This window comes from Thamnophis elegans, chromosome 3 (genome assembly GCF_009769535.1).
Source record: "Thamnophis elegans isolate rThaEle1 chromosome 3, rThaEle1.pri, whole genome shotgun sequence".
Taxonomy (NCBI): Eukaryota; Metazoa; Chordata; class Lepidosauria; order Squamata; family Colubridae; genus Thamnophis; species Thamnophis elegans.
Genome location: NC_045543.1, coordinates 68,096,412 through 68,118,774, shown reverse-complemented (window position 1 = coordinate 68,118,774; position 22,363 = coordinate 68,096,412). Strand labels below are relative to the sequence as shown.

At 37.7% G+C, this 22,363-nt stretch overlaps 1 protein-coding gene across 1 annotated transcript in view; it reads left to right on the top strand.

Moving 5' to 3' along the window:
• ADAMTSL1 (ADAMTS like 1) overlaps nt 1–22,363 on the top strand; it is a 542,768-nt gene that overhangs the window by 396,856 nt on the left and 123,549 nt on the right. Inside the window, 4 exon segments of the mRNA XM_032212442.1 lie at nt 6,241–6,398; nt 11,541–11,625; nt 11,628–11,651; nt 15,125–15,263. Coding sequence (XP_032068333.1) covers nt 6,241–6,398; nt 11,541–11,625; nt 11,628–11,651; nt 15,125–15,263 — 406 coding nt within the window.

The window sequence follows — 22,363 nt, the reverse complement described above, 5'->3', positions numbered from 1 at the left end:
AAAATAGAAGGTTAACTGACTCTTGCTGAAAGTATTATTGGAATATGTGGAATGATTCATGCTACAAATCATTCTGAGTTATATTTTAAACAAATGCTAGTATAAATTTGATAGTGGTAAATATCAGACAAGTGAGGGATGAAGGTAAAATGAATGTGGAATGAACTAAGTTATTTATTATTTTGAATTACTGTTTGAAAAAGGGGTAAAGAAAGATTATTTACGTTGTTTAAATTTTACTAGAAGGGAAAGTTTGATTACTGTCTGTAAAGTTATATTTGAATATATGGCATGAACCACGCTGCTTAAATTTTATTGGAAGGGATCATGAGGTTTAGGAAGGGAACGGGAGAGTCTACAGAAGGTTGGGGTAAATAGCAAAGAAGTAAGAGACGAGAATAAAATATAGATAGAATGATTTATACTATTTAAGCATAGATAAAGATGGGGGGCTGAGATCAATACAAGAGTGGTTTTCTTTTTTTTTTTTTTCTCTTTTCTCTTTTTCTTTTTTTTCCTTTTTTTTTTTCTTTCTCTGCTTTTCTTTTCTTTTGATATATACTTTTATTTTTTAATTCATATGTATACAAGATATTTTAGACAGAAGGTAGTGCCAGGTGTGGGCCCTGGGAAGTCGGGAGGATTAGGGATGGGGATTGTGGGGGGTGGGGTGGGGGGGTGTTAACATAGTTTTAATAAGAACAAGAATGTATTTATATACGGTGGTTCTTTTTTTTTATCATTATTATTATTATTTTTTCCTTGGTTCATTTTACTTTTATCAGATCAAACAACACTCGAATAAAGGCATACACCAAGGAGGGAGGTAGAGGGAAAGAAGAGGGAGGAGTAAGGAAGGAGTAAGGGGAAGGTAAGGAGGGTGTCCGGGGAGTAAGGGGAGAAGGAAGGATTGAGGGGAAAGGGAAGTAGGAGGGGAGTGTTAGAGGGAGAAAGGAAAGTTGGAGGGGGTAGATGGGGTGTATGGAGGATGCAAGGGTTAGGTGGGGTTGTGAATGATGAGTTGTGTTTTCTCTTTACTTGTTCGTTTATTCCCTTTTTCTTTTTTTTTTCTTTTTTTCCTTTTTTTTATAGTAAATACCCTGTATATAAATGATTGCAAATGGAATGTGAAAATTGAATAACAAACAAAAAAAAAAAAGAAACTGTTGATCACATACTCAGCTGCTGTAAAAAAATCGCGCAGACTGATTATAAATTGTGGCACAATTCAGTAGCACAAATGATCCATTGGAATTTGTGCAAAAATTATAATATTAAAACAGCAACAAACTGGTGGGAACATCAGCCTGAAAAGTCACCGAAAATCAGATGGTCAAGATCTTGTGGGATTTCCGTATACAAACCGACAAAATACTGGCGCATAATACACCAGACATCACACTGGTTGAGAAAATAAGGTCACAATCATAGACGTCGCAATACCAGGTGATAGCAGGGTCGCCGAGAAGGAACATGAAAAAATCGCAAGATACCAGGACTTAAAAATCGAAATTCAACGACTATGGCACAAACCAGCAGTAGTAATTCCAGTGGTAATTGGCACACTGGGTGCTATTCCAAAAGCACTGGAATTACATTTAAAACAGTTAAAAATTGACAAAATCACCATCAGTCAAATTCAAAAAGCCGCACTGCTTGGATCTGCACACATATTACGAAAATACGTTACGACATCCTAGGCCCCTGGGTGGGGCCCGACTAGTAACCAATGCCAAATCCGGTGAAACAACTGGCCGCTGTGATACAATTGTATAATAATAATAATAATAAACCAGCAGTGATAATTCCAGTGGTAATTGGCACACTGGGTGCTATTCCAAAAGCACTGGAATTATATTTAAAACAGTTAAATTGACAAAATCACCATCAGTCAAATGCAAAAAGCCGCACTGCTTGGATCTGCACGCCTATTACGAAAATACGTCCTAGGCCCCTGGGTGGGCCCCGACTAGTAATCAATGCCAAATCCGGCGAAACAACTGGCTGCTGTGATACAATTGTATAATACTAATAGTAGTAGTAATAGTAATAATAATATAATACCACCACCAACTAGGATAATCCTAATTTATAAGAAAGTAGAGTGTTCTAAAACTGCTATCTGTTTTTACACTCAGTATGTTACTGCATGTGTGCATACATAATTTCTGTAAAATGTGTTTTTTTTTGTTGATAAGAATATAATAAAAGCTACCACAGTATTGAGCTGAATAACTGATGAATTTAACACATTGTTCTTATGCTTACCTTTGTTTCATAGAGCAAAAGGTAAAGGAATCAACAACCAGATTCTGCTATTAAAGTAGTTGCACATAGAAAATAGTTACTATGCTTGATTCCTAACCTTGTTTGACTTCAATACATTATCTGCCGCTCTCAATTTGCATAGAATTCTGAATGGCAGGTATATTCAACAAGTTTCCTATGTCCCTTTTTCAATGGAAAAGTTAAATCGAGCTTTTTCTCCAATTCTACTGAAAGTATTGTACAGTCCTGTACAGAAGCTGTACAACATGTAGATATTTTAGATTAGGATATGTCTTTTAGAACTAAAAGGACTAACCAATCCTATAGAGACAGTAAACACTTGCAGCTGGTTGTCAGCTTTAAGATAAGCAATAGTAAAACTATGAAAGGGCAAATAACTTTTTCAAAAAAAGCCTTTCATGCTGCCATAATTAAGGACATTTTATGATGGATTATATATGGATTATATTCTATGTGTTCTTAATAAACTACCTTAGGTACATACAATTAGTTCTTGAATATAAAATGTGTAATTGTGAACGTTTATCAGTAGATTACAAGTTATAAACTATGAAAGAGGGGGAAATATGTCATATTTGTCTGCAGGATAGAACAGTAAGAAAAAAATATTATTTTGAGAATGCTTGGCCTGTACTCCTCTGGCTCTTATTTGCCATGCATGCTGTTTCTCAGACTAATAAACATTATCACTTTGGTTCTCTGTTGCCAATGGAATTAAGAACAGGAGAGAGAAGCCTTTACAGAAACTAGTGTCTAGAAATACAAGAAAGGGAACAAATATTTTCCACTGGATTAGGGCAGGATTTTTGTCCTGACGTGGTCCATTACTTTCACCCCCTAAATACCCTGTATTTAGTCATAAGTTTCTGTGTAGAACTATAATAGTTGTTGCCACTGTCTGGACTAGGGCTGGGTTCTGGCAGTCACTACTTCTGGTTCATTGTGGGTGCGCCACACAATAAAAATTGCTCTGTGCATGTACAAAAGCAAAAAACAAGATGGTGGCACCTACAGCACCACCTGGAGAACCGGTTCAGGAGTGTGGCAGGCCTGGGTCACTGCTAGTTCCAGCGACCCAGGCCACCAAACCACTACCTGTTCGCCCAAAGCAGTCCAAACCAGTAGGAACCCCCCACTGGTTTGGGCTGCTATTAGCTAACTGCCAAGCTTAGGAAGACCCTGAAGCCGGCCCCCAATCTTTTGGGAACCAGGGACATGGAAAGAGAGAGGTTTTTTCACAGATCAGAGGGTACATGGTTTGTATGCTGCTTGCATCCCGTGTATGGGCCTTCTTTTGTTTGAGCGGCCCAGTTTCTGGCAAGCCGCAAACCGGTGCCAGTCCATGGACTGAGGGTGGGGACCCCTGCCTTGAAGATAAGTTCAGTGCTGTAGGGTAGAAATTGAATTCCAATAAGTTGTGGTGGCTCAGTGGTTAGAATGCAGTATTGCAGGTTATTTCTACTGACTGCTGGCTGCCTGCAATTTGGCAGTTCAAATCTCACCTACTCAGGACTGACAGTCTTCCATCCTTCCAAGGTCAATAAAATGGAAACCCAGATTGTTGGGGGCAATGTGTTGACTCTGTAAACCACTTAGAGAGACCCATTAGTATAGTTGGAATAGCAATATAACATTAATTGACTTACCAAAGGTTCTGAAGGTGTTTAGATTTTTTTTCTTCCATTCAATCATGTATGATTCTCAGACACTGCCTGAACAAGTCCCTGCAATTTCCTTGGAAAAGTTTTTAGATGTAGTTTGCCATTGCCTCTTTCCCAAGGCTGAGAGAAAGTGGCTGGCCCAAGGTGACCCTGATGGCTACATGCCCAAAGCAGAAGTAAACCTCACAGTCCTTATTTCTAGCCTAATGCTTAACCACTACACCAAACTGGCTCTCTGTTTCGATAATAATTGTTCCCTATTCATTTCATGTTCCCTAAATAGATAGTAATGGTGATAAGTGAAAGCACAAATGTATTAAAGGAAACAATAAAATACATTAAAGTATGCATTACATATGTCAGTAGGCTTTTGCAAGAAGAAAAGAGATAGTGTGCATGATTAAAATGGAGTACAAAGGGAAAATTAACCATAGCATCATGTTTGGGAAGTTAGTGCGAAATGTGTTCAGAAAGTATATAGTAATGAGTGTAGTCTTAGAAGCAGGCAGAATACACATCGCGGAGATCGTGATCTTGCTAAATGCTTGGAAAAAATATGCTCGTGTAGCAAGCAATGAGTATTTATTATACTGATCATGGATAAATCATGACAATGTAAACTTCCAAAACAGAAATATAAAGCCTAGAGCAGTGATGGTGATGGATCCTTTGGAAGTTGCATAAGAAAACATTGTTCTCGTGCAGCCTCTGAGGCGTCCGAAAATTTCACAAGCATTTTCCCATGATTTTCTGAGGCTTCAGAGGCCCTGTAAATGCAGAGCTCTCTTGTGCAACTTCCAGAGGGTCTGGAGAGGAGAATCCAGAGAAGTCATATCCAGGGGTGTGTATGTGAGAGACACACCATCAGAGTCAAAGTAGTCATTTTCTGAATTCTTGACAAACTGAGCCCAAAAGGTTCACCATCACTGGGCTAGAGCACTGATTTCTAAAAAGGTTTTCATAGAAAAAATATATCATTACATGTAATATCAGGCTTATTACCACCAGAAAATCTGAATATGCTTCTACATTTCATTGTGACATCCCATTTTATATCTCATAAATGCATAGTTTGTATAAATCATAAATCTCTCATTCCAGCTATAGAATATTCTCTCCAGCACACAGGTAATCCTCGATTTACAACAGTTCATTGAATGTGTTTGAATATTAATAGCTCGGGTTCGTAGTTAGGCCGTTGGTTTGAGCTCTGAGCTTGGGAATTTGGTTGTCAACGTTTCATCACTATTCGAGGAGACATCGTCAATACGTTTTGAACTGAGCTCATCTGTCAGAACACAGGTCTTCAATTACTTTTTTATGAGATGCAAATTAGTCTGAATGTTGTTTGTTCAGATATTTATGAGTTACAACAGCGCTGAAAAAAGTGGCTTATGATCATTTTTCACACTTAAAACTATTGTAGCATCCCAGTGGTCACATGATCAAAATTCAGAGGGTTGGGAACTGACTCATATTTATGACAATTGCAGTATCTTGGGGTCATGTGATCCCCTTTTGTGACTTTCTGACAAGCAATATCAGTGGGGAAGCCAGATTCCCTTACCACCCCTGTTACTAAATTAAAAGAAGGGATTCATTTAACAAATGTGGCAAGAAAGGTGGTAAAATAGGACAAAGTTCACTTAATAAATGTCTCACTTAACAACAGAAATGTCGGGCTCAATTGTGGTTGTAAGTCGAGGACTTCTTATACTGAATTCAAAAACTGTATGTGTGTGTTCTATCCAAAACAGCCACTGTCCTTTGCAACATTCTCTTAACCCACACATTTTCATTCTCTCAAACTGGATGACGTAGCAATTCAGTCTCAACTCAAAGAAAGGACGATGCTCATAAACCCATTAAGTATCATCTTTCGATTAGCTGATATAATACTGTGAGTGCATTTTGTAAAATGGGAAATGACATTTGAACTACCGTGGATGACAGGAATGAATAAAAGTACAGTATATTAGACTGTATTGAGTTTGGGGTTGCCATTCTCTCTTCTGCACGCCTAAGTCCAGATAAACTGACACACTGATACAAATGCTAGCTGTAATGGAAATAGTTCTGTCCTACACAATGCAAGAAATTAGTAGGTTAGATCGAAGCAAAGTGAAAACCAGAGAGAAAGGTATAAAAAGAACTGGATGAAGCATTAATAACACACTCAATTAAATTAAAACAAATAATGCTTTATATCTAGTGTTTTGCTTGATAGCTTTATTCCTTTGTGCCAAGGAAACAACGGTGTGTGACTCTTCCGTGTGCTTGTATTTGTCAGATCTAGAAACCAAAACTCTACAAGGTGTGAAGGGCGAAAACAGTCTCAGCTTCGCTGGATCCTTCCTTGTGGATAATTCTTCTGTTGAGTTTCAGAAATTTGCAGACAAAGAGATATTGAGGATACCTGGTCCTCTCACTGCAGATTTCACTGTAAAGGTGAGAAATTTTGAACTTCGATAAACATACTACTTTGCAATATTTATACCTGCATTGTGGTAAGTAGGCTTATGACATTATCTCCTTTTTATTGAAACAGTTCAAGACTATGTTTCTCTTACAAGTAAAATGTGCTATTCCAGAATATCAATCACTGATTACTGAGTTCTTGGCATATGACCAGAATTGAGCCTCGAATTCTCTGTGGGGTGAGACATTTGTTGAGTGAGTTTTGCCCCATTTTACGACCTGTCTCACTGTAATTGTTAAGTGAATCCCTGCAGTTGTTAACTGAATCTGGCTTCCCCATTGACTTTGCTTGTGATAAGTTCTCCAAAGGGGATCACATGACCCAGAGATGCTGCTACGGTCATAAATATGAACTGGTTGCCAAGTGTCTGAAGTTTGATCACATGACCATGGAGGTGCTGCAACAGTCAAAAAACAGTTGGAAGTCATTTTTTCAGTGCTGTTGTAACTTTGAATGGTCACTAAATGAACAGTTGTAAGTCGAGGACTACCTGTATATGGGAACTGCAGCACTTCCTGAATTATAGTCCGTAGGCAGATACGTTGCATTAAATCTTCACATTATATTAAACCTCTGCCCTTTGCCTTCCCTGCCTCTCCCCCCCTTCCACTCTCTCCCCCCCTCCCCGATTTCAGAACTACAAAAGAATAATTCAGGAAAACCTCTTGAGTTGCTAAAAAATGAGCAGAATTAAGCTTTGCAGTTTGTTATAGTGATCGAGCCAGCTTTGGTTGGGAAATCAACAGATAGCTTAGAAGCTCTGTTTTGTGTAGATCTGGCAGTAAGAATTAAATTATTTCTTCCCACTAATGTTTTCTTCTCATTAATTTTCTCCTATTCTTTCAAGTAATTGAAAACACATTGCTGAAAGTAAAATACACAGGCTATAGAGGGGCTAAGAGGCACAGTGGAATGTAAGCCTTTGAGAATTACAAGATAATAAAACCTTTTGGAGCAGATGAAGGTGGGTCAGAAGGGCCTGCAGATTTTAGATATAAACTGTATAATCTGTATCAGGTTTAGGGTACCATAATTTTTCACTGAGGACTCCCAATAAAAATGGCTTGATGCAGGGGTGGTATTCACTTACCTTCCCTACCTGTTTGCAAGTGTGAGCGCACCCACATCCGTGCATGAGCTCAGTCCTCTGAGTATGTGCTTTGGCTAAAAAAAAGGGGCCTAAATGGGATGCCATAGAGCCTGGGCGGGGTTACCTGCGATTTCTGCTACCAGTTCAGGCAAACCCGTCCAAACACGGCAGAATACCACCTCTGGTTGATGCCATGATGATTAACCCATAGAAATGTAGATTATGCTGCAAAAGGAATAGGTGATGGGCAGTGCCAATTTCATTGCTACATGGTTTAGACACCAGGACTAGGACCATTGGAGTTTATGTCTTCCAGCTTTGCTCCAATGTCATTGGTAGGTCAGTGGTCAAGCAACATAGAATTTTTTATCCATCATAAGGTGAAGCCAAGGCAGGAAATTCTCTTCACCTACAAGTCATGGGTTGAGAAAAGGTTTCAGTCCATCCCTCTCTTTAGCCAGTCTTGGCCTTCCTATGTGAAGCAGAATGAATGAGAAAGTGTATTTATACAAATACCTTATTACAACCTTATATTTTGGGAAATTAGATTGATTGGCTGGGTAGTTAATCAGTGATTGGATAGGTAGTTAATTATTTAGTTGGTATTTGCCAATCAGGAATAAAATGGATAAATATTAAAGTATTTGTAAAGTGCCCTTCAGTGATGGCCTATTTCTTTCTCTCTGTGAATATTTTCAAGTAAAGGGGGTAAAGAGTAATTGTTGGTTCCCTTCCCCTTTTATCTCCAATACCAACGTCATTGTTCAGAAGATTTTGCCAGATTTCTACAGCAGATGTGGATTGAGATGAAGGAGATAAAGTGTAGATGAAAATGTTATAACTCCTTGATGTCTTCTTCAGCAGAAGGACCACAATTGAACATCATGCTTTCTATTTATCTTGCCATGCTAGGCTGGATTGTATGGATTCATAAATTCAGATAGCTTCAGTTGAAACTGGAATGTTACTTTTTATTTTCATCCATTTCATTTGGGCTTCCATACGAGATATACTATTCAGCCTGTTTCAATTGCTTGGTAAATAACCTATGTTGAGCCGAAGATGCTGTTTTGTAGTCATTTTTGTCTTTCCTAGACGCTGCAGCTTGTTCCTCACACCCTTAGCAGATGTCCTGAGGAAGCTTTAGGGTTCCAGCTTTTTATCCATGCTGTTCAATGTCAGTCATAACTTAGAATGGAGTGGAGTTGAGAATGAACAACAATTCAGCTCTTGTTCTTATAATCTAAAAATCTGGATGGCTACTGATTACTTATTCCTCAATTAGGAAATGTTGCCTGATTTATCAGTTTGTTGAAGGTGACTTCCAAGTTGCTGTTACTCAGGGACCTATTTTAATATCTTCTATGAGAAGGTTAGTTATTTACAAATCAGTATGATATTTAATGAAATCTTACAGCTATTAATTCAAAAGGAATGTAAGGAGTGGCCTATGCGTTCCAATGTTTAATGTGCCCCAAAATATGACAAATTATCTAGAAACAAAGAAAACAAACACATTGCTTCAGGATTTTTAGGATTGATATAACGTGGTGAAGTTTTTATACTCCGTCAATGAAAGGGAATTCATGATCATTATTTAATGAAAAAAATTAGGTAACAATTCATAACTAATACCATTTGCTCTATTCTTGATTTGGCTTTTGAGATAGTTTAAATTTCTAACAGCAAAAATGGCCATAGAATGTTTGATGTAAGTAGGAAATGTAAGAAATCAGATTTTGAATCTGCTGGTCAGTACCTGATGTCCCCCCCTTCCACCCCCATTGCCAACCCCAAAAATACTTTCTCACCAAAGTTTCTGTCAGTTTTGTAATATTCAATCCCATGTATCCTTTGTGAAACAATAACATCCGTTTGTCTGATTCCTTTCCCCTCATTCACCTAGCAATGTTACCCTCCCCCCCCCCCCTTTGTGGTTAATTGCAACATATTCCCACCTAAGAGTTTGGGGTTGGTAGTACAGGCTATATGTATAATTTCCCATTTCATTTGGGAGAAAGATCTGCATCTGTCTTTTTTCCATGTCAGAGAAGACAGATAATCAAGCAGACAACACAACAAAAATCCTTGGGGAGATAGGTGTTATGTCTTCCTGATTTTTGATGTGGAACTTCCCGACCTCTTTTCTCGGGCCCCATGTAATCTCTCTTCTCATTAATTTTGCTCTGTCTGGGATCTTACAAACATGATTTTTTTTTTAAAGGTTCAGGCAACCCTTTTGACAGTATTCTTTTTTTTCCCTTTTTCTTTTCCGTTTAGTTAGCATTTTCCCTCTCCAATGCTGTTGTTAATGCTGTATTTATACTGGAAATTTCAAAGAGCTAAAGCATTGAGAGCATGTACTGTACATCTTTCCTGGATTCGCTGTACTTTTCTGTCGTTTCAAATCCATGGGTGATCATGTACTTTCTGTCTTATGCAAGGAATAAAACATTTTGCTGAGCAAAATGGTAGTTATCCAAGAGGCCTCCTCCTTCACCGCGTAGGAACATGCAATGTTTCAGCCTATAGCTCTTTTTCCTTCTGGGGATATATATATCACTGTTAACTTGATTAGAAGAAAGCTGCAGGGCTCTCATCAGTAGACTAAACTTTTATATCCTTCAACATGTCATAAAGCACTTCTGCCTTCTCTTTTATGACCTCTTTCTTTTTTCTTTCTTTCTTTCTTTTTTTGCAACCTGGGATTCTGAGTTTTGTTATTGTGTTTCTCTTCTGTTTCGAGGGGGTAAAAACAAGGCACTTTCTTTTCTGATAGTTTCCTTTCTTCTGTTTATTTCTTTGTTTTTGAACAAAGTGGTTTTGAACCAGGGAATAAGCCAGGAACTTGGTACATATAGATACACTCATGTAAGCTCCATATTATCTATGTCAGCTTTTCTCAAATCCATACAAGGGCAAAACTCATTGTCAACTCTGAAGCTGGCCTGACTGGGGCCATCTTTGAGGCTTCAGTGTTGTCACAATGGAGATGAGGGTTAGGGAAGGAAGAATAGAGGATAGCTGGGGTTTTGTAGCCAAAACAATATACTTTCCCCTGGGAACCAAGGACATTTTAATAGGTGGCTGAAAAGAGGAGTGATGTTGGACAGCACCTGGACAGAACCTGATTGGGACCATGTGACTGGTGTTTGGGGAAAGGGAAAAAAACTTTTACTTTTTAATAGGTGAAAACTGTGGGAATCTTTAGAGTCAGTTTTCACCAATCTGTGCCAATAAACCTGTCTTTGAAGAACCTACTTGCATCGGAGTTCTGTTTGCTATGGGTGTATTACTTGGAACGCTGACACCCACATAGCAGTGTGGGTTCCTGTACCGGGAGTAGCGGGAAAAGCAGCCACCATACCGGTACGGTGGCTCATTTGGCCCATCTGTAAGTAAATCTTTTCTGAACATCTTTTTCCAGCCCTATCTGGAAGCATTTGACAACCTATGATCCATATATTTGATTTTTGGTTTGAATGCTTTCTTGAGTATACTTTGCCAAAACATCCTCTGACAGCTTTTAGAAAAGCATTAATTATCAGCATTAGGAAGCTGATAATTCAATTGTTTTTATTTGCTTCATTATTTATCTAGAATAATCACCCTATTTTAAGAGATTAATATTGTTCTGGACTAATGATTTTATGCCCCCCCCCAAAAAAATAGAAGGGCTAACCAATCATATAAAAATTATTACCTATGATAATATCGGATTCACCCTGCAAGATAGATGACTGGGCTAAAAAGATTGCTGTGTTCATAGTTAAAGGCAAGTAGTACACCGTATATCTATTTAAATATTAATTGCCATTTCGTTTGGGAGCCCCTTTGCACAAGTGTTGAGTTTATGCTTCTTGATACAGAAGTTGTTCATCTGAAGATAATGATGGAGGACTTTCACTTATTATAACATAATTCTACATTGTTAACGATAATCTGTTTTAGAAATCATAGTTCTAATTATACCTGGATTACAGACTAATAACTTTACCTGTAGCTTTTCTTTTTTTTTCAGATTCATTACGTTGGTGCTGCTGACAGTACAGTTCAATTTATTTTCTATCAGCCTATTATCCACCGATGGAGAGAAACTGATTTTTTTCCTGTTCTGTATCCTGTGGTGGAGGTAATGAATATAACACTTTTCTGCACTGTAATTCTAAAAAATACTGATATACATCACCAAGTTTGTTCAAGGTGACTTCCTAAGTTGCTGTTGAAACTTCACCAAGCCTTTTTTTTATGGATCTGCCTTTCTGTCTTTCCTTTTTTGTAAATATTTATAGAGTCTTTATTTTGAAGTTGTGGAAGTGCTCTGAGCTGTCTTTAATTACCATATGTACAGTACAACGTGAGGGACGTGGTGGCTCAGTAGCTAAAGCAGTGAGCTTGATGATCAGAAAAGTCAGCAGTTTGGCTGTTCGAATCCCTAGCACCACGTAATAGAGTGAGCTCCCATTACTTGTCTCAGCTTCTGCCACCTAGCAGCTCAAAGCATGTAAAAATGCAAGTAGAAAATAGGAACCACCTTTGGTGGGAAGGTAACAGCGTTCCGTGCACTTTTGGCATTTAGTCATGCTGGCCATATGACCACGGAGATGTTCTTTGGACAGCGCTGGCGCTTTGGCTTGAAACAGAGATGAACACTACCCCCTAGAGTCGGGAAAACTAGCACATATATGCAAGGGGAACCTTTACCTTTTTACAGAGCTACCTCCAGAAAGATCTTCAAAGAAAAAGTTTCTCATCTCTCATTTTCCGTCTATTATTTTTAAAATAAATTGTATTTTTCTAAAGGCAAAATGGAAACGTGACAGATTATGAGACAACTACAATCCCTAAATTTTAATATCAATATTTATTTTGGTTTGTTCCCTATTCACAACCTATCTATCTTTTCTTAATTATTCCACATTTATAAAATTACTGATTACAATCTAAAATATAGTTCCTGAAATAATTGTTATATACACAAATTTTCTGTGGTGAAAGAGGAGTTGAAGTCATGCATTTTGTTTAATTAAAAATATATGCAATATTTCCTAATTGCTATCTAGTGAATAAGGAGAATACATAAGCCCAAGGCAGGACTGAAGAGGTAATCTACAGTACTCCCGGGCTTGGGGTTTATAATATGGATAGAGCTGGGCAGAGAACAGGTTCAGGCTTTTTGATCCTTGTTTCCTTTGGTTCTTCACATGAAAATGACAGTGGTAAGGAGCTGTCACTACAGTACATCTGGTATAACCGTTGTTATTATTGGAGTTGGTTTGATGTGGCTGAGAATTTTAAAAAGTCATCCCATAGTTGAACTTTGGTGCCCAGGTAGCATTGCTATCATTTTATCAAGACAAAAATTATTTTACTGTATTCTATACTATATTCATTGTCAGACCTGTTGCCATACGCTAAATAAATAATGCCAGACCTGTAACTTTCTTAAAGCATGACTTCCAAGTTATTACTTGTCCTAAATCAAATGGAGGGGGAAAAGTTAATACCTTTTCATGCATACAAAGCACTATATATAATGACTTCTTAGTGCAAGTAACAGCCTATGGTTTAACCTTCCCACTGAAGGTTTAATAATTTTTGAAGACTCCATTTCACTTCAGTAATTGTCACCATGGCTCATAAATAAAACCTCAGAGGGAGCTATCCATCCTTTGTGGTTAAGGGTAGCAGCACCTTCTCTGCAGAAAAGACAATTGGCTTCTGGTAATTGAAATGCGATAACCACAGCTGATACTCCCATGTAGGAAATTAGAGATGGGGAATGAGAAAAATGCACAGAAGGAGGCTTCCACTGAAGAATGCAAGCTGGGCTTCAAGAGAAAAGATAAATCACCCAGAACTTATGAGTAACTAGGGAGATTTTGTGCTTTCTTTCTTTTATTTCTTTATATGTTCATTTTCTATACTCGCCCTTAGAAGTTCAAGATTTGTTATAGGGGGGGGGAAGCAATCTGGCGCATTAAATCACTAAAAGAGAAGTATAAAGTATCACATGGGGTGAGCTAAGTAGAAGTAAGGAATCATGTTCATATACAGACAAGCAGAGCCAAATTACAAATGACACCACTTCTACCAACTGCAAGCAGAATTCATCAACTTTGAACGATCATTTATATATTTGATTTACATAACTAGGTGAGCTGCCCCAGAGCCCAGGGCTGCATTTAGCTCCCAATTCATTTGCAGCTTAATGATAATGGATGGAAACTGATCCAGAGTCATTAAAATAGATTTAAGATACATGAAATTTAAGATTTAAGATAAAACAACAAAAACACCGATAACTAGCTAACTGGGTGTGTGTGAGAGATATGTGTTTGTGTGTTGCATACGCTAGTTCCGTATTGGCGAACCTATGGCATGCGTGCCAGAGGTGGTACGCAGAGCCCTCTCTGTGGGTGTATGCGCCATTGCCAGCTGGTCTTCGGGTTTCCGGCACTCCAGTGCTTTGGTGTGTGTGAAGACCACCTGGCCTGCGCACATGTGTGTGCCAGAAACCCGAAGACCAAGTGGCTGGCGTGTGCATACCGGCCAGTTGGTCTTCAGGTTTCTGGCGCTCCACCCCGCATACCATCCAGCTGGTCTTTGGGTTTCCTAAGCACATATGTGCACCATCCAGCTGGTCTTCGGGTTTCTGGCGCTCTGGTGCACATGCACGCGTTCCGGTTTGGGCACTTGGTGCTGAAAAGGTTCGCTCCCACTGCACTAGTTCATGTAACAGAAACCCATTTCTACCATGCCCTACCTACAGTGGCCCTTAGCTTCCACAAAGTTTTAAAGTGTTGTTTCCCTAAGCTGCAACACTGTCATCACAGCTTGTCCCTTCTTTAATAACATTAAAAAAATATCTTTCTTTTCATTTTAAGGTGTTTTTATAAGAAAAATTTACTACGGAAAAAATCACTATTGTACATTGGCTATAAATCAACATGCTTTTAATTGTAAAATTCTCTAATGAGATTTCGTATGCTAGCAAATATGGTTATGCTTAGCCTTAGAAGGTGTATGTGCTGTGTTTAGTTTTGCATTACAAACCATAAACAACATCTCTTGCAGGAATGTTACTATATCAAGTTACAATTAGTCTGTCCATCTACATACTACTAACACTCTCCTATCTGTTTGTAACCTTCAGTTAGCTCAAACAGTACATCACAGCACATTTTTTTTAATCAGTTGTCTCAAACCTGCTAACTGAAAGAAAGCATGCCAAATCTAGGACCCGTTATTCCTGTGTTGAAATATCCAGAGTCTTCATACCTACCGGTTATATTCACAAAATTGTGGCTGCTTCAGCCTCGCCACAGTCAGTTGCCACCACATGATCGTGATTTCCAATGCTCCCTGCCTGTTCCCACAATCAAAGTCAGTGGGGAAGCCTGCAGGAAGTTGAAAGTCGCCCGCATTCCCTCTGCTTTTTTGCCCATCTGTGGTTCTTCTGTTTCTCTGTTTTGGTAAGGAAAGAATGAGCCAGTAGGTTGCCTAGTGGAACCTCATTATTATTCAGATTAGTAGACTATACTTGCTTGTTGATGTGGAACTGCGAAACTGTCTTTATCTTTACACAATATGAGTTTTTTTAAGGTTATCAGCTTACATCTTCTGAATGCTACGATCTGAGAAGCAATCGAGTGGTAGCTGATCAATATTGCCACTATTACCCTGAAAACATCAAGCCAAAGCCAAAACTCCAAGAGTGCAACCTAGATCCTTGTCCGGCAAGGTACATCAGTTAACAATTTTGAGATATCGTTTATACTGAAATACAAACAGGTTAATTATTTTCTTTTAAAACTTCTCAGAGATTTATTAAGATTCCTTAGTAGAATGTGCATAGAATGTCTGTGTTACATTTGGACAACAACAATAAGAGTGTCTCGCTATTTATTAAGAGCTAAATACTTCCTCAACTAGCAAACATCTCTAGAGCTGTAGAAAACTAACATGGAATAACATAAAAGAAGACATTTAGATCAGCCTGGTTCTTTTTAATGAGAATGTTTTTGAACGGATATTCAGATATTTAATTTTTTTTATCCTATCATGAGTACAGGTAGTGCTCAACTTACAATAGTCTGTTTAGAGACCGTTTGAAGTTACAACTGTTGTGGCATTTCCACAGTCACATGATCAAAATTCAGATGCTTGGCAACTGATTAATATTTATGACAATTATGACAGTGTCCCAGGATCACATGATCACCTTTTGCCAACTTCTGACAAGCAAAGTCAGTGGGGAAGCCAGATTCACTTAACAACCAGGTTACTAAATTAAACAACTGCAATGATTCACTTAAAAAATGTGGCAAGAAAGGTCGTAAAATAAGGCAAATTCCCATAACAAATACCTCATTTAGCAATAGAATTTTGTGCTCAATTGTGTAAGTTGAGGACTAACTGTAGCAATAATAACTAAGGCAGATGATTTATAGATTATACAATGACAGGAGAGGTTTATAATAAAAAGAGGCTTAAAAAGTAATATTTGTATTTTTAAAACATTTCAATACAATTTGTAATCATATTTTATATTGATATTTCAGCTTAAACGTTGAATTAAAAGGAAAGTAAAAAATAGAACAATATGGAAAAAGATTGTACAAACAGGAGAAATTTAAATTTAAGGCACTATTAGATTCAAAGAAAGAACATGAGCCAAGAATATATAGCCACAGAAAAGATATATAAAAAAGATGAACCGAGCAATATGAATAGTTTTGCTTTCTGCAGTCTCACTGTGGCCCATAAAAAATATATTGCATGCCATATAAGCCTCACACAGCATTGGATTGTCTAAGAAAAATATATATATATCAAGTACAAGACTTGGTTAGAGTATACAGATATGATCCATGCTCTGAATTCTGAACAAGTCTGATTAATTAGAGAAATGGAGCCCGCGTACTGTATTTGCAGATAAACACCTGGTTCTCCAAAAGAGATCAAAGCAGGTGTAGATAATCCCTTTTGTCATTATTATTATATAACAGATGACTCACATATTCCATTTATTTCTGAGAATTCAGCTTGTTATTTTCTGATTGAATTTTGTACACAGGGTTGATAATTCAAAGGCAGATATGTTAAGATAGGTAGCTACATGATGCAGGCTGGGAGATGGGGAGAAAGAGAGATTTTAAAAAATCCTTCTCTGTAGATACTAGAATAATGCACTACAGATCTGTGTGGTTGAGAAGGTTTTGGTTGTGTACAGGTGATTGGGAAAGAATAGACAGTGAGCATACAGCAAGATTTAAAAAAAACCTAAATACATGTGTGAACAAACCAAAATGGCACTGATTGGAATTAAACAGCTTTTGAAAGCACAAAGGCCTGTGTGACTTTTGCCAATTCAGTTCCAGTTTATGATGAGGTAGCAGGTGTAGACTCTTGCAGTCGAGGGAATCTCTTCCTCTTCAATACATTTATGTCAACAGCTTTTTGGAGAGATGATTGTAATTGTGTAGTTATGGTCTGGGAAGGCGAAAGATAATTTAATGTTAGAAGTACGTAAATTCTTTGCAGTATGAGCTTCATTGCGCGGAATTTGGATTCTGGCTTTTTCAAGAGGTGCTGGGAAGGAGGACTTGAGTGGGAAGATTCAAGACTAGGTGACACTGCTTTGACACGTAAGAGCTATGTGCCCTCTCTTTGAGAAGCCATATCTCAATCCAGCCTTATCTGAACACTATTATCTTGTCTTCAACCTGCCAATTTGGATAATGTGGTAGAGAATAAAGTGGTGGTTCAGTCAAAGAGGGTCTTAGATGAAGTGCATTATCTAAATCCTTTTCAGTCCAGATTCAGACTAGACATGGAATCAAAGCAGTAATGATCATTCTGGTTACATGATCTACATCAGGACCTTGAGGATAACAACTCTCCTTAAAATAGTATTGACCATGTGGAGATCCTTTCCTACTGTAGTACTGGTTCCCTTGGGTAGGGAAGAGGCACAATTTAACCAAGGTACTACAGGGCTCAATTCTTTATCCTACTACTGGAGCAAATATGTGAAATAACTAGGGATGGCCAAGCATCAGTTTGAGGTAAGGTATCATTACATTTTCATACCAGTTTAAGAGGACTTTGGAGACTGTGGTTTTGAGCAGAGGGCCTGGGGTGGGGGAGCTAAATTGCTCTGTTGCTTTCTGCTCAATACAAACGGTGGATTCAGGTTCCTGTGCTCAGTAGAATATGGGTCTCTTATCAAATGTGAGAAGGAAAAGGCTGTATATAAGTGCTTATTATGGATTAAAACATGCATTGGAAAAGTCCTGAGACAATGCCTTCTTTACTAGTCATAGAGATCTCTTCAGTTCATTTCAAACTGGCAGATTCTGCTGGAAATTTCTTAACCACTTTCCCCTTACTCTGTCATCACAATACTGAAATGTACTTGAATACTGTAGATAGTAATAATAAGGCAAATTAACAAGCAAGTACTAGAGTCCATAACACCAGACCCATAGCATCACTGGAAGGCAAAATCACGAAACTGCATCTCACTTATTTTGACAGTCATACGGGGGAATTCATTGGAGAAACCAATTATGTTCAGAAGAGTTAGCAGTAAAAGGAAACCACTCCGCCAAAGAACATTGTTGCTGGACATCATCAACGCTGATGACAGACAGAGCATAGAGAAACTCAAAGAAATAGTGCAAGATCAGAGGATGTGGAGAGACCTGGTCATAGAATAGCCAGGAGTCGGACACAATTGAATAGATAACCTCATCAGAATCATCATCTTCAATAGGCAAATGATACAGCAAAATCATATTTCTATCTCCATTACATCCATTCTCATAAGGCCACTCAGAAGTGGCATATTTTGTATAATATAACTTCGGCTAGTTTAAAATATGTGTATGGTTCCATCTGAAGAAGAGTTTGCTGCCCTTACAAGCCACAATTACTAGGACCTAATATGTACCAGAAGAACAAAAGCATGGGTACTTTGTAGAGGCTGGATCTTTATTCTGGACTGTGTGAGTCATTAAAAGTTGGGACAAGGGTGAAATTCAGCAGGTTCTGACAGGTTCTGGAGAATCGTTAGCAGAAATTTTGAGTAGTCCAGAGAACTGGCAAATACCGTCTCTGGCTGGTCCCAGAGTGGGGTGGGAATGGAGATTTTGCAGTATCCTTCCTCTGCCACACCCACCAAGCCACTCCCACAGAACTGGTAGTAAAAAAATTGAATTTCACCATGGTTGGGACATCTATTTATGTGGTTATTGTTTTGATCTTTCAGTAGAGAGCTTTCTCCCTCCTGCAGATTGTATTTAAATAGATAGCAGTAAGGAGGCAACTATTACAGGAATTGTAGATTCCTGATTTAGTTTGTTTGCATAAATGGAAAGGAAGAGTCCTCTTCATGTAATCTTCCTGCTTCCCAGGTTTAAAGCTGTTAGGAAAAGGAAAAGAAGAGGATTAGCCTGTTCCTAGACACTTTACAGCTAGTTATATGAAAAGTGAAGTATGTAAATGAAGCCCATGCTTAGATCTGTTGTGTCAACATGAATTAAACCAATATAGAGACTTGATCTGAAGAATTAATTTAAAGGATGACTCTAAAGAGCTCCTCTTCTAAATGGTTTGTATGTGGAATAAACTTACTCTTCAGGAAAATCAGACGTGGATGCTTTAGGGCTGTTTTGAAATTGACTCTTGGGCTAAAAAAATTGCAGGGACACTGTATTATTGTTTAGTCAGTATTTGTGGTGGCTTTAAATTTTTATTGATTCATTTTCGAGGTTGAACAGACCTCAGTTGCAAAAGTTGTTCTTTCCTGCATAGCCTAATTCATTTAATACTTTTGTATCTACCGTAAAATAGTAACAGAGTTGGAAGGTACCTTGAAGGTCATCTAGTCCAACCCCCTGCTCGCACAGGAGACCTGTACTAGGGATTCAAACCACCGAACTGTGTTGGAAAACTGATAGTTCTTCCATTAGGAAGAGCGAATTTGATATGGAAAAGAGGCAGAAGCAGCCCCTGCCTTTCTTGAATCACTGCCATTTTCCATCTGTTGGGGGAGAGAGTTGTAAATATTGTGAACCCCCTAAACTAATGTTCTGACCTTAGATGCACTGGAAGATAACTATCCTCTTACTGGTTGCAGTTCAGTTCACTAATGTGCACGGAGGGATGCCAGCTTACCTGTTGCCAATCTTTGGCACAATAAACATAAGAAGATAAGCAATGATTACAGGAACAGTTCCCAATCATGGTAAGTTCCTGCAATTATTGAACTATCACTATGGGAAAAAATAATAATAATTGCCATCCTGCATTAGCAAAATTGGCCTCCATGAAATAAGCTACATTCTCCTACTAACATTACTGTACAGTTTGGATTACATATAGTTTATTATACTCATAGTATGATTTGGAGCTGAACAACTAGTAGTAAAATAAATTGAAGGTATAATTGCCTCCACCTAAATCTAAAGAGATGAGTGATTTGGCAGCCAGAAAGTAATTTTTATAATACAGTGAACCTTTGATCTATTAGTCCTCAGTTTAGCAAGCTTTGATGCAATGGATAAAACCTGTGCATGGATCATTTTCCTTTTTATATATGCATAAAGTTCCATTCAGGCTTAATGAGCACTCAGCTTTAACTAATACCTCACAACTGTCTGTTATTGTTTGTATCTTTCCACTACCGGCCCGAAGCTTAGCCATATGAACAGTTGACCAGATAGTTTTAAATTTTAATTTTTTGGATGAAATTTCTAAAGAACAATGGTTTTCAGAGGGGGTATTTGAGGCAAACTCTCTTCAAACAGCTGGTCATTGGATTACACGGTTGCCAGACTGTACCAGATTATTTAGCAATAAACATTTGAGTTTATAGAACAGGAAAAGCTTCTCAGATTTGACATGGCTTAGATCAGTTGATTGTTGCAAACAGAAGTGAAGTAATCTGTTGTGTATATGTGTGTACATGCATGTGCACACGCATACATCCTTACATTTGCTTTTGTGTCAATCACACATGCAGATAGGCAAAGAAGATCTGGGAACATGTATGTGTCAGTGTCAGAGTTTAAATCCTAGCCTTTTGTTCCTGTTTCTTTGAGTCAGTGGTATATTGGTAATTCTTTTCCTAGTCTTGAAATTTGTAGATAGCTACTCCTTTTTTATATTAATATGTCTGTCTGGCATCTCCGATTCCTGCTTCACCAGCAGTAGATGTCATAGGGGTTATTATTAGACAGCCACTAATATAAGCTGATTGTATTGCATTTAGCCGCAGTGAATAAATGGGGCAGTTTTTGTAGATTTAACCTGTTATATGTTCACTACCTAGATAGAAATGTCAAGTGTCCGCAGATGTAATAGATAAGTAGTGTCATTTTATATTTATTTCTGAGGAATTCAAAAAATTAGTGGTTATGAAATTAAATTGACTACCAAGTTCCAGGCAGAATATTTCCATTCAGTAAGAGCAAAATGTTTCTTTCTACTAGATCACATATCCAATGAATATTATTAAATTAGACGGTGGGGGAAAATATTTTTTTCTTGCCCCCTGCGAACTATTCAAGTTTTTGTGTTTAGCATAAAGAATGAAAATTGTAATGAGTTAAATGATTACAGCAAAAGAAGAAGGGGATGACAGAGATTGAGGTGGCTGGATGGAGTCACCAAAGCAGTAGGCGTGAGCTTAAATGGACTCCAAAGGATGGTAGAAGACAGGAAGGCCTGGAGGAACGTTGTCCATGGGGTCGCGATGGGTCGGACATGACTTTGCAACTGACAACAACAAATGATTACAGTTGACAAGGAAAGAAATGGCTTCACATTTGGCCAAAATTGATCAAAGGACTAATCACATACTACAGTACTTTTAGGATTTTGACGGCAGTGCAGTCAAATGGAAGATTAGCTGAGATGTATCTTATTGCTTGTTTATCATGTGGAATAAAAACTTCAGTTTAGTTTTTTTAAAAAAGCCCAACTGAAGCATTTAACAAATTGAGTTTGACAAACTGCCTCTGTTCATACAGATTTGCATAGCTGATGTTATAACAGGATTGATCTTTTGTCATTGTTGTTTTTATTATTTGCTAATGATCATGTAAGGTATGTAATTTTACTTCTTAAATGCATTGCTTTTCCATGTTAATTTTTCTCGATCAATATTTAAGTATTAAAGAGACATATTAGGGCATAGGCTGATAATGAATACTCCCAATATATTAATCGGTGATACAAAACATCTGGAAAGCATATAATCCAAATTATAATTGTTGTTAGATTTGCAGAGCCAAACAAAACAACCCAAACAAAAAAATGTACACGGAAGAATCTGAAAAAATTAAAGTTATGTACAGAATTATTATACTGCAATGTTAGGAAATCAGTAGAGAGCATTTTTGTTTCTCAGTAAATAATCGTGACCAAGATTCAAGATTCTCCCCCTATACCATCACACTTTCTCTTACTCTGACTTCACTAACATTTATATTTAAATTTTAATAGAATTTCTCCCCATTTGATAGATGTAGATTTAATTCCGCTTTTTAATATGGAGAAAGTACAGTTCTCTGTTCTTATTCATCAAAAAATATGCATTAACTCTTTCTCCTCATAATTTTAATTCTAGAAAGATGTTTGTTAGCAGTATTTCAATGTTTATTATGATTCTCATATGAACTAATTAGTCAAGCTATATCAGTTTATGAGATCTTTTGCAAAATAAGGTGTCTGGTTCCTTATATCTTTATATTTTGTCTGTAGGTTGTAGGAACAAGTAGAATGAGTTAATTATCTAATGCTATGTTTTTGTATAATGTAATCATTTAGTGTTTA